This window comes from Medicago sativa, chromosome 8 (assembly GCF_051527215.1).
Source record: "Medicago sativa cultivar Bolivia chromosome 8, Bolivia_mono, whole genome shotgun sequence".
In the NCBI taxonomy this organism is placed as follows: Eukaryota; Viridiplantae; Streptophyta; class Magnoliopsida; order Fabales; family Fabaceae; genus Medicago; species Medicago sativa.
The window spans coordinates 83,953,411-83,966,402 of NC_140756.1; the positions used below are offsets into that span (position 1 = coordinate 83,953,411).

At 32.9% G+C, this 12,992-nt stretch overlaps 2 protein-coding genes across 2 annotated transcripts; both read right to left on the bottom strand.

Moving 5' to 3' along the window:
- Window positions 1-4,030, bottom strand: LOC146902398 (uncharacterized). Its single transcript, XM_085734284.1, has 6 exons — window positions 3,789-4,030; window positions 3,593-3,675; window positions 2,472-2,908; window positions 1,662-2,089; window positions 963-1,052; window positions 1-677 (listed from the first exon to the last, which is right to left on the bottom strand). Exons 1-6 carry the CDS (start codon window positions 3,908-3,910, stop codon window positions 464-466), a joined length of 1,374 nt encoding a protein of 457 aa, XP_085590410.1. The 5' UTR covers window positions 3,911-4,030; the 3' UTR covers window positions 1-463.
- Window positions 4,031-10,115: 6,085 nt separating this feature from the next.
- Window positions 10,116-11,956, bottom strand: LOC146902399 (class V chitinase-like). Its single transcript, XM_085736138.1, has 2 exons — window positions 10,864-11,956; window positions 10,116-10,301 (listed from the first exon to the last, which is right to left on the bottom strand). Exons 1-2 carry the CDS (start codon window positions 11,933-11,935, stop codon window positions 10,279-10,281), a joined length of 1,095 nt encoding a protein of 364 aa, XP_085592264.1. The 5' UTR covers window positions 11,936-11,956; the 3' UTR covers window positions 10,116-10,278.
- Window positions 11,957-12,992: the final 1,036 nt, after the last annotated feature.

A 12,992-nucleotide genomic window follows, 5' to 3' on the forward strand; every position in this document is an offset into this window, starting at 1 on the left:
TAAGCGGAAACTAAAATGTTTCATGTCTCTGCATCCAACAGAAGTGTATGTAGAACTAGAAATCTGCGCTAAATGTTCAAATATAGACCTGGGCTAATTCTGCATAGTTGAAGTTTTGAGTGATTTTCAGAAATCAATTGTATACCACATGGGATACTTCCCCATTATAGCATTTGCCATATCCAGCGGACATAGTTGGCATATAGATGATACTTTACACATACATGAGATAGGCAAATAAAATGGTACAAGTTTTTGCATCCATTAGAAGTGCATATTGAGTAAGCATATTTTAGTTGTGGGATATTCAAGAAACGCATGGCCAATCAAAAGTTTGTATTTATAAAACTTCATACAAGTTGCGTCCCAAACAGCATGGGGACTCGAGAATTTGTGCTGCAATACCACACCAAAACAGCACGGGGACTCAAGAATTTGTGCTGCAGATTATAGAATAAAAATCTTAGCTTGATGTCCAAACATAGACCTGGCCTCCGCTAGTTCCTCCTGCTAACATCCCAACCTCATAAGAGTGTGCATCAAATTTAAGTGGATTTGCAGATATGAGTGGACTCTCTAGAGTCATCACGGTTGACTTTTGAACTGCTGAGACAACGTCAACTCCTTTTTTCTCACTCCCCATGAAGATGTATGAGTCGTCCCAACCCCATATTGCCCTGCTACCATAAAATCAAGATAGCAAATGTCAACTGTTTTTGTTTTGAATCCAATAAAGTCCTTTTTAACATATGAAGATTGGAAACTTAATTGAAATGTCTCAAAGCTTTGATGTAAAAACATTTCTTGAATCCAATAAAGTCCTTTTTAACATATGAAGATTGGAAACTTAATTGAAATGTCTCAAAGCTTTGATGTAAAAACATTTCAAACAGAAGATGGCTAAAGAGATGCATAAAAAGTAAAAACTCAACAAAAATCTGATGCTTCCTCGGAAACCGCACCTGAAAGTAGAGGTTTTCATACTTTTATTATAAACGAAAGCTGCATCCTCCAAGTTAACTCCGCTGTATATGCCGATCGTGTTGTTCATGCTACATCAAGAGATTATATCAACCCAATCCAATCAAATTCACAGTTAGGTAAATAAAACCAAGGATTGAAATCATCAAGAGATTATAATCAAGGATTGAAGATTTAAAAACATACTTTTGGAATCAAGATACTATGCAGAACTGGAGTTGGCAAATAACAATAAACACTAAACTACAACTTCTTATTATCTTGTGAAGAAGTTGTTCACGACTCGTAGTAATTTATCACTGTAAATACCAGCATTTCTTGGAAACTCAAGTACTTGACAGTGTTGGATATTTGATCAGATGATATCAAGACAAAGTAATATCTCAGAATTCACGGTTTTGCAACAAACTAACCTTAAAATGATTCACCCAAGAAGAAATGAAAAATAAAAACGGAGTAATGCCATAATTTCAACTTCGACAAATATTTATGGAAACAAATAAGTTTCTTGAGGGGAAAAAAACATCCCATTGATATGTTGGGAACGAGACAGGAAGAATATTATTCATAGACAGCAACCATCAAATAAGTAAACGAAAAACAGCAAACATAATTGCATTGTACCTCACTTAAAAGTATTGAAAAATAGTAACATTAAGAATAGAACATGTGCTTCATACCTTGTGATTGCAACACTGCATCCAGAAGGAGAGAAGTAGGCAGACTGCAAGCCCCTTTTGTAGGTAAATGTCCTTAAAGCCGCGAGGTTACCCTTACCCCTACCACTAATACATCTAAAATCCCATGTACATGCAGTTCCATCAGATGAACTAGTAACTGCAATGTGAGGGTTTTCAGGGTTGAAATCAATTGTATTAATCCTCATTTGATGCAAAGCCAAACGGGATGAAGACGAACATTTCCCTATCCTGTTATCCCAAACAGTCAAACATCCAGAACCTTCAGCAAAATATAAACAGTTTGCTTCATTCTTTGGTTGTGAGAGAGCATATATACGTTCATCCTCACTACTATGATATACCATATCAAAAATTTCCTTTTCAGCATCCATCATCCTAACAAATCCATCATCACAACTTGTGTATATCTGCATATTAGAATCAGTTATCACTGCATCAGAAATTTCTTTTATTTCACAAGCATGCTAACAGAAAATAACTACAAGCCTGTTTGAATTGATTTATTTGAGTGTATCTACTGGCATAAGTACTTATGAAACTGTTTGAGAGGGTTTATGGAAACGGTTTATGACATGTCAATGAGCTGCTTTCAGCTTATTCCAATAAGCTCTCCATAATAGCCTATACGAACAATGTATAGCTTATATGAAAACAGTTTGATTTTAATTTATCCTCTGTTATAAAAGTAACTTATATATAAACAATTATATGATAAGCGTTTGTGTTATAACCACTTAATTACGCTATTTATTATCCAAACAAAGTTTAATTACTTGAGAATTCCTACACCTTTGACAGGCAATGTGGTTGAACAGAGATCCCAGAAATGGGAGCTTGATGTGGACGGTAGACAAAAACCTCACTTTCTCCAACATTCCAGAACCCAATATCCCCTAATCTGTCACCTGCCACTACCATCTTGAAATCATTGGAAGGTAAAAATCGCACTTGAGTTATCCTGTCAGGAACAACTCGTGCTATATTTTTACAATCCAAAGACAGGGATTCCAGCTCAAGTGAACACTCAATTTTCTTCTTATTTTTTGCAGTTCCATTAAGTTGTTTTAAGGCTTCCTTGTTGGATATACTACTATCAGCTAGTGATTCAATGAACAAGCGATCTGAGCGTGTACCCTTGTAAGCATCCTTCATGGGAAGAGGACCAATGTTCTGATGATCAAGAGCATCAGTTTTATGCGTTAGAGTGTCAGAATCGACTGGAATACCTGTAGGAGATAGTTTGAGTTTTGTTAAAATTAGTTGAATATTGTTTAAAGTAGTTACAAGTTAGTTATGATTAGTTGATATTCGATTATATTTATATAAAGCAATCATACATAGGGGTATTGAAAACCAAACCAACCCAAAAGAAAACCGTAAACTGAACCACTCCAAGCTAAAAAACCGCAACAAAAAAACATGTTTAGTTTGGGTGAATTCGGAGCAATTTTATACTCAACTGCGTAGTTTGGTTAGTGGTTTTTGTTTTGTCAACCTTACCTAACCAGACCAAACCGCAGACTCTAAGGGTATTAAATTAGTAACTCAGTCCAACCCAAACACTCAACACTTTTTTCCTTCTTTCTCCAATTAGCTTTATATGTACAATGTAATCATTTTCAATTCATTAAAAAAATCTAAATCATTTTTAGATCGTCCCTCTCTCCCAGCTGCTAATATAATCAAAATTGTTGACAGATTCTGTAAATTACGTGTTGTCTCGCAAGTTTTGAAACACGGATACGGACACGGACACGGGATACGACATGGACCACGACACCGCTAATAATTTGAAAAAATCACATAATTCAGTGTAATTACAAGTGTCGGTGTCCGGGACACGCCTAATCCGACATAAAAACACATGTTCAAACATTATCTCTTCGAATTTTGAAGAATAAAGATAATACCTCTAGTTCGAAGGGAGCGCCTGATAGGTGCAACAGGGGTTTCGGTAGGTTTCTTCTTCTTCACTTTCAATTTGGTTGAGGAACTGTAAAATGAAAATTAACAATGTCATGCATGAACAATAAGTCCAATTAATTAATTAATGTTGAAATTAGAGAAAATTAATAACAAAGAAATAGTAGTAGAGAAGAAAATGACTTGGGACGCTTTGAGAGTTGGGAGGCTTTGGAATGGATTTTGAGAGCTGTCATCATTTCATTGTTGCGGCGAATGTTTTCGAGTCGATTGCGTTCATACTCAGTCAGTTTCTGAGGCGCCATTGAAGAAAAAAGTGGAAATTAGGGATTTGGTTTTCCAAATTGGAATAGTGAAGCAAATGCCATAGCCCATAGCAAAGGACACTTTCTTTTCCCGCCGAAAAAGTCTCACCTTTAATGCCTATGCCCCATTGGAATTGGTTTATTTTTGAGTTTATGCAAAATAACTTACAAATAAATAAGTGTTTATGTATTATTCATAAACTTATTGAAAAAAAAAGTACCATTTTTATCAAAGTGGTTTAGGTAAAAATAGCTTATAAAATACAAATTTTGTCAATAAGAATTTATGAATTAACATAAAAACATATTTATTTGCATAAGTTATTTTTATAAGGTCAAAATTATGTCAATCTAAAGAGACCTTTACACTATTCCAAAATATCATTTTCGTTTAACATATAAAAATGAGCGTTGTCAATATAGAAGTATACAAAGAACAAGTTAAGTCGAGTTGTAGGTGTATCTTACAGACTCAACATTAGATCAAACCAATTTTTCAATTAAACTTGAGTCTAAATTCGATGAAGTACATGTTCGAGAAGGATGGTCCGTGACATAACCTGGTTAGTCCAAGACAAGTCACCAAATTAAACAATAGGTTAAATTAGATTATTAAATAAAATTAATCAACAACTCATCAAAATTTGTAATTCGATGGTTAAACATTGTTGGGTTATGAAGAGTTTCTGTCATTGTTATTTCTAAACAAAAGTTATGAGACACCCTTATGTTGTTTTGTAAAGACAAATACATTTTTGGAAGGAGAAAACAAGTAAAAGAAGAAGTTGATGAAATCAGAATTCAAGCATCAACCCCAATTAGAGAACACTAAACAATTTGACTTTATTTTATCTTTTGTTATAGAAATTACTTTTACATAAACATTAATATGATAAGTGTTTAATTAAAATGTTTATCCAAAGTTTGAATCCTATTGCCCTTTTAAACACAGACTTGAAGATGCCTTTTCATTTTCAACTTTGAAGAACTCCTAATGACAATGACTAGAGTGTATAATGATTTTTGCAAATTTACCCGGAACATGTTTCTCGCCCAAGTGAGAAGATCATGAGTTCATTAAGCATGTGGAGGGAGACATATAAAAAATGCACAAGTAAAATGAATATTTTATTCATTTTAATATTATGTTTTTTTATTATCATTAGTTCAGCCACATATTGCAATGCTAGTTTAAAACAATTGAGCTTATGGATGCTGAAATTGAATTGGGCATATTACGTGATGTTTCTATTGACCTTTGAAATTCATGAATAATTGTTATTGATTGGCTTGGAAGTTTGAATCACAAAATGCGGTTTCAAATGGTGATGAACCTTACGAGTGGACCTTTATCTTAAGTGTATTCATTTGGGAATTAATTATCCATTTGCATTGAATTTGATAATTGGAAGCAAAGCAGCTAGCTAAATGGACTTGACATGGAATGACCAGCCAAATAATAAAGGTGTTTTGCATGTAACATCGGTTACATGATGTTAGTGAGTCGTATAGCTCTTTTCGATCAAGTACACATGTATTAGTTTTAATAAGTGTCATTATGAATTAGTCTAATTAGGCATAAATTTATATTTAAAAAGAATATTGTGTTATTTTAATTCATTAAGGTCTTTTCGAGTTCATTACGGATAGAGCTCTATAAATTGTAAGTTTCATTATGAAATAAGATAAGTTGAATTTTATAGAATTTTACACATATGTGTATTGAGAGCCTTGTCTCTTGTGGTTCTGGATTGAACCATCCTTGATCTTATCAAAAAATTCTTTTCTTGTGGCGATCCTCGCATCCATCGACTTATCACTTTCTTGGATTAGAAAGTGTGGCGTCCCTGTCTGTCCATTCCATTTCTTCAATTTTGAGTCTTTTCCACCAAAATATTCATAGTTGTTTTCGACGGCTCCGTGACACTCATCACCAAGACTCTATATTGGTCTACTATGATGTCATTGTTCACGGTGAGTGACTAATCCAACCCATTGCCATTTTCTTGCTTACAGATTCTGTTTCTTAAAGACTATATTTGTGTTATTTATTGGACTTGTCTCATATATGTTTCTATTTATAGCCATTCATAGTTTCCATTCTTTTATTACTACAAGAAAATTAGAACAAAATGTTTTGCAATTCATCTTATTTTAGTATAAATTGTGTTCTCATAAAAGGACTATTGATGTTAGCTTAATCTTTTTCATCCATACACTCTCATTATATAAAAACGAGAATACTATCAATATTACTTTACTATACGAAATTTTCTTCCAAACTTTTTCCTTTACAACTTTAGGGTTATTTTTGTCAAATCCACTATCAAAACCCACTTTACTAAAACCCACTTTCTCACATTTCTTTATTTAATAATAAACTTTTCTCTCTCATCTTTCTTTATTTATAATAATAATTTTTTTCTCTCTCATCTTTATTTATTTAATAATAAACTTTTCTCTCACCTTTATTTTTTAATAATAAACTTTTTCTCTCTCAATCTCACTCTCCTCTCTTATCTTTTTCTTACCAACTTTCTTCATTTTTCATTTTCTCTCTTCATTTTCTCTACTAATTTTCAATTCGGTTTTACTAACAAGTTTTTTTTTTTAGAGGAAACTAACAAGTGTTGTTGTTATAGCAGAATATGATTTTGTATTTTACGATAACACTATTATATAATGGTGACTTTTAGGGTGCACAAATTGTTAAATTTGTGTACCCATACACAAACATACTTTTAACCTTAGATTTACTATTTAAAAATTGAATGGCTTGGATGTAATGATGGTCTACATTTACAAAAGTTGTTTATAATGTCGGCTTTAATGAAAATGAATTTTTTCGAATTGTGGCGTATTTGCACTTCTTTTTTGAAATAATGTTCTACACATTGTTAATTATATTCGAGATATTGTCGGATATTAAACATGAACACCTCTTTTATATGAGATTTAAAAATTGGTTTGCAACGTTATGAGAGTCTAACTTCTTCGGATAAAATGGAATCGATAAAATTTAATATTAGTTAATAATTTATATTTGAGGTTTGACAAGTGAATTTTTTTTTTCTTCATATAAAGTAGGTTTATGGGTGCACATGATGTCGAGGTTTTGAGACAAATGTAAAAGAATTTTATAAAAATAAGAAGAAAAAAAATGACTCTCAAAAAGTAAAATATAAATTCAAAAAATGAATTTTTTGTACAAATAAATATATAATAATTGAATTTAACTACGTTAATACAAAAAACAAAAGTAGTTGACGAAAAATAGCAACCAAAATATATATATATATATATATATATATATATATATATATATATATATATATATATATATATTACTGAATAAATGCATCCTAAAAATTCATATTTCTTTTAAGAACCATTTTATAAAGTAAACAACTTTTGTAGACCACATGGCCATACAACACGGCGAAGGCGCGCTACCCGTGCTTTGTAGCACGGATATCTCGACTAGTGTTTTAACAAAATCACATCCATTATCTTTCAGTTACATGTTATCAATCATGAAGTCTAGAACATACATTTGCATCATTATCACATGTCCCCACAATATCAATTCAAACATTTATTTTTCTTGGAAGATTTTTTATTAAGATCTCCTACAACTATATTTCAAGTAGTGAAATTAATTTCTTTTCAATCCTCTTCCTCGTCCCTGAATAAATTACTTCTTTACAAGTTTTTTCGAGATAGACATATTTTGAAGCCAATGGAGTATCTATGAAGCCCCGATACCCGACACGATACCGATACGATGCGATACGGCGATACGGGAAAATTTTCAAAATTTCCGATACGATACGGCCTCGATACGTTATTAAAAAATTAAATTTAAAATTAATAGTATAAGTGCACAATGTATAAACATAACTAAAAATGATAATAAACAAAATTCACATTAATAAAAATGATCAAAACAAGTGACAATTACATATTTTTTCCGCACAAATTAGATAGAATATAGCTAAACATCATTAGTACCATCCAAAGAGAACATCATAAGTACTATAAAAAAAAGAACATCTTTGTCTAATGTTGACTACTTAACAGCTTAACTTTAATTTATATCGAAAACAAACAACAGTAAGAAACATAACATTAGAGAGAAGAGAAACAGAGTAGAATTCAATCGGTGGTAATGGTTAGAAGAGAGAATAGCTATTGCTATGTGGTGACGAGAAACCCTATTTTTTTAGGTTAGAAGAGACAATATGATTTTGATAAGCGCCGTCGGACTTGTAGTTTTATTTCTTCTTATTATTTTTTTTTAAAGGAAATATGTAAGACAAAAGTATAGGTGTCGGAGTATAAGTAAGCTGTGTCGGAGTACAAATTAGTCGTATCCGACATATATCGGTCATTTTTTTTTCTTCAAAAAATAAATATTAACTGCCCGATACTTCTCCGATACGCGTATCGGGACGCATCCGACACGTATCGGTCATTGTTTTTCAAAAAAATAAATATTAATTGCCCGATACTTTTCCGATACGCGTATCGGGACGTATCGGGGCGTATCGGTATCGGATACGTGTCGGATATGATACTTCATCATTTTTGGAGTATCGGGGCTTCGAGAGTGGAGTATGGATCCATGTTTATGTACACTCACATTGATGCACAACTTATGCTATTACAGACAGTTCCAACATCGTGTGTTCTTGGTTCGTCATGGGCTGATTGGAAACATATATTTATTATTTGCACAAACAAAGTATTTTCGAGTTAATTTTCTTAATTCTTTACCAAAGTTACATTTCTTCGACAAACCTCTACGCATTCTCTTCCCTATGTCAATCAGTTTATTTTTCAATATATCATCCCTCTTTAATTTGTTTAATGAATCACTTGAAGATGTTTTGAGTTATTTTTCGAAGAAGCTAAATTAACCCACCTAAATTGGCACTTGGAGAGAATCGAATGCGAGACCTCGAGGAGGAGCACACTCCCAGTCCCAAACCAATTCCAACAGACCAACCCAAGTGGGTTAAGATGTTTGAGTTATTATATTCATGTTTATGAAGACAATTTTTTAAAAGCAGCATTCTCTCTTCTTACTAGTTACTATGCTTGCGAGGTTGTTTCCGAACAGGAAAATTTTCCACCAATAGAATGACAGACATCAGCTGACTATCCCCTTGTTATTTTGTGTATAATTTTATGTTGACTCACACACACTTCATTCCTCGTTTTGTTCTACTGTTCTTAAGTTTTCTCTATTTGGTTGTTAGAGTAACATGTTCATCTTAATTTGTAGGAATGGTCTATTTCTGTAAGCTATGGAACATTAGCTGGTTACCTGGTGGGATTGGTTGTATCATTAGGCTTTGTTCTTGCTCATCGTAGTAGGTTGCAACATGTCAAAAATGAATGAAGTGCAAATGACTGATTCTGGTAATTAGCAAGTTAATAAAATAGCATCCAATTTTGATACTTTGTTGAAATCATTAAGAAGGGATAAAAAAGAAAAAAGAAAGATAAATAAGACTCTTAATAGTATTTTGATAATGTGATTCTATGAATTTGCCTGTGGTAAAATCTTGCTACTATTCTAAAAAGGTTTAAATACGTGAAGTGTACCTATTACAAGCAAGTACAAAAAGACTGCCATGACCATCATCATAGGACACCTAATTTATATGGAAAATGAATCATTGATCTGTCATGAGTTTAAGCGCAGCTGCAACCTACAAGAGAAGGATAAGATATGTTGTCCGATTTGAAAACCACTTCAGGTAAAGCATTTAGATAGGGGAGGGTCCTAAACCATTTTAGCAAAAACTTTAACTTGTTTATTTGGGATATACGATGCAAAGACGATACTGTTGTACTATGAATTTACTTGTTTATTTAGAATATATAATCTAATGGTGATAATGACAGCACTTGTAATATGAATTTTGTTTTGTTCAATTTAGACATTTAATGCTCGATTATTTGTCGTTTTCTCATTGGTTTTGCTTGAAGTAATGGCAATCAATCAAATGAGTGATACTTTAATTAATCAATGTTTATGAACTGTTATTGCTATTAAGTAAACTGTGCTCTATCTTTATTCTCTTACCTTTTTTGGTATAAAAGTGAACCCACATACCAAGACAGCAAAACCACATATACGTTTGCCATGCCTTTGAAACTAAACATATTGTAGTAAAAGTCTTCTTATTAGATCAAGTAAAGCAAGAGTGAGTTCCTTTTTATTACCAGAGATCCTTTAATATCTCATTCTTATTTTTTATTATTACATGAGAGCATAGAAGCTAAAAAGGTTATAACTTTATTATAATGTATATATCTTTGTTCCCCTTGCTGCACAAGATCATCTCTACAATCCATTACTAGGCCTCCCATGCTTGAGAAGCTGCAGAAAATACAGTTAATTTTTTCCATTAGAATGACTCGCTATGATACAGTTTGAAATGGCATTAAGAATAAGAGGTAAAACTCTAAGGTTAAGTTTTTCTATCTATCTTTTTTGATATGGGAATTGACCAAAAGTATCCCTTGGGAATAGGGTCGGCCGAATAAATATATAGGTCTAAAGCATGATTAATCCCAAGAGATTGCTCTTTAGGCACCTAGCAATTGCTCACATGCACCTAACTCGAACGGTAGTTAATTACTGTTTGCTCCCCATCAGTAGTTAATTACCGCTCATCACTTTTTAAACCGGTTTAACCAATTTAAAAGGCATCCGAATGGTGATATACTACCTGATGGCGGGGCGTTTTAGGTGCCTGTGAGAAATTGCTAGGCGAAGAGCAACTTCCTTAATCCCATGAGGATAGGGTCAGCCCAACAAATATAGGCCTAAACCAAAATTTGAAGTTAGCCATATAAAAAACAAACAAACAACAAACTCCGTATGATTATATAATAAGTAGAACGGAGCTATGTTTAATTAGGAGAACTAATCCACCTACCTGCTTGAGAAAGAGCCCAGTTGCTGTCTTGTTCAATATTCCAAGCAAAATATCCAAACAAACCATTTTGCTTGGCATAATCAACCTTGGCAGATATACTCTGAGTGTCATCGTATCCATACCAATCTGTCCCTATGAAGCAATAATTAGTAACATATGTGGAATTGTACACAACCTGCGCCCCAACATTTATTATATCTTTGTACTTCACTGCCCCAAGCCCCTGTGTAGCTTGATCAAAAATTTCATGGTTATTAGGATCTGACAAACTCCACTTGAAACCGTAGAAAGGTACACCCAATGCTAGTTTGCTTTTTGGAACTCCTAACCCAATCCATTTTGTGATACCTTCATCTACACTGAATTGGCCTGTTGGATTTTTCAAAGGAGCAGGTGGTTGTGTCTGAGTTTGATACCTATCTGACATGTAAAGGTCGTAAGTCATTACATTGACCCAATCCAAGTTGTTTGCAATATCCTGACCTGGGTAGTATTCCAAAGGGGTGATCTGATCAGAGCCACCCACTGCAGCAGATAACAACAGTGTCGGCTTGCCAGAACTGCTAGACTCTTCGGCCACAGCAGCTCTCCACTCCGTAATGAGTAAACCAAAGTTGGTCTTATCCGCGTCGGAGGATGGATACTCCCAGTCAAGATCAAGACCATCGAAGTTGTTATTTCTAGCAAGTTGAATGGAAGAATCTATGAACGATTTTCGGCTACTGGCTTGGCTAGCCATATCAGCAAATTTTTTTGCCAAAGTTGAATTCCCACCACCAATTGATAATAGGGTTTTCACCGAACTACTCTTTGCCTGAACGGTTTCAGTGAAGGTTGAGAAACTAGCTGTGTTTGTAGAAGAAATAGTGAGTTGGTTGGTATTAGAATCAAGGTCAGCAAATGCACAGAACAAGTGGGTGAAATAAGAGGGATCAATGTCAGAAACTGCAAGGCCACTATCAGAATTCCAATAGCCACCTTTAATGGCAGCGTTTGTGGTGGATAACTGGAGTTGGAGAATCATGAGGAGAGTGGAAATCAAGAGGAATGAATGCTTTTTGGAGTAAGCCATTTTCTTTGTTGCTGTGGATGCAAATTGTCTCTGATAAGTGATGTAGATATATAGCAATATAGCAGCACCTTTTGTTGACTCTTCTCTTGTTTGTTTAACAAGTGGTCTCCTCCAACCTTAGCTAATCGTATGGAATTGGTTGTATAACTATGCTTGAATTTTCTTTATGGTTGAATGGGAATGAGTCAATATATTGATAACTCTAACTCACAAAACATGACATTTTTCCCCAAGATGATACTTTTTTTTACTGAAGATTACATTTCCTGGTAATTTTAAAGGTTACGTTTGCTATAGAAGAACATTCTGAAAAAATATTTTCATTTAATATTTTTTAAAATGATTTTTATGAGAAGAACTTACTCAAACAATAATAAAAGCTATTTAAACTTAATTGGTATAAATTAAAAGAGTAATATTGATGTTTTAAACATTTTTTGAAATTTTATTATCCATAATAAATTGTAGAAAAAAGATGAAAACTGATTTTTTGAGGGAAGTTGAGATGAAAACTGATGTGAAGTTATTTAAACCAATTGCTCATTTGAAGTTTTTTTTTTATAAAAAATTCTCTTTTAAAAAAGTAAATAAAAACTAAATCTTCCATATTATATTACCACCCTTGGAAAAATAGAGTTGTATGTATTCACTTTTTTTCTTTCAAGTGCATGTATCACTTTATTGTTTGTATAAATGTATTCACTTTTTTTCTTTCAAGTACATGTATCACTTTATTGTTTGTATAAATTACCAACAATAGTTTTAAAGTTTTTTTTATCCACTTTTTTATTTGCATTATATCGATTTTATAATATCTATATTATGAAAACTTATCTAAATTTCGGTTTAGATATGCATATTTTATTTTTACGTTAAAATTTAAATTTAGAAAAGACATGTTTTATCAAAAGATTGACTAGCAGAGCAGCGTTCTCTGCCCTCCCAAAAAAGTCTCTAAAATGTAGGGTGGTATGGTAATTGCATTTGACCCAAAAAAAACATTTAGTCTCACTTTAATACTTATGACACATTTGGATTGGTTTATTTTTGAGCTTAT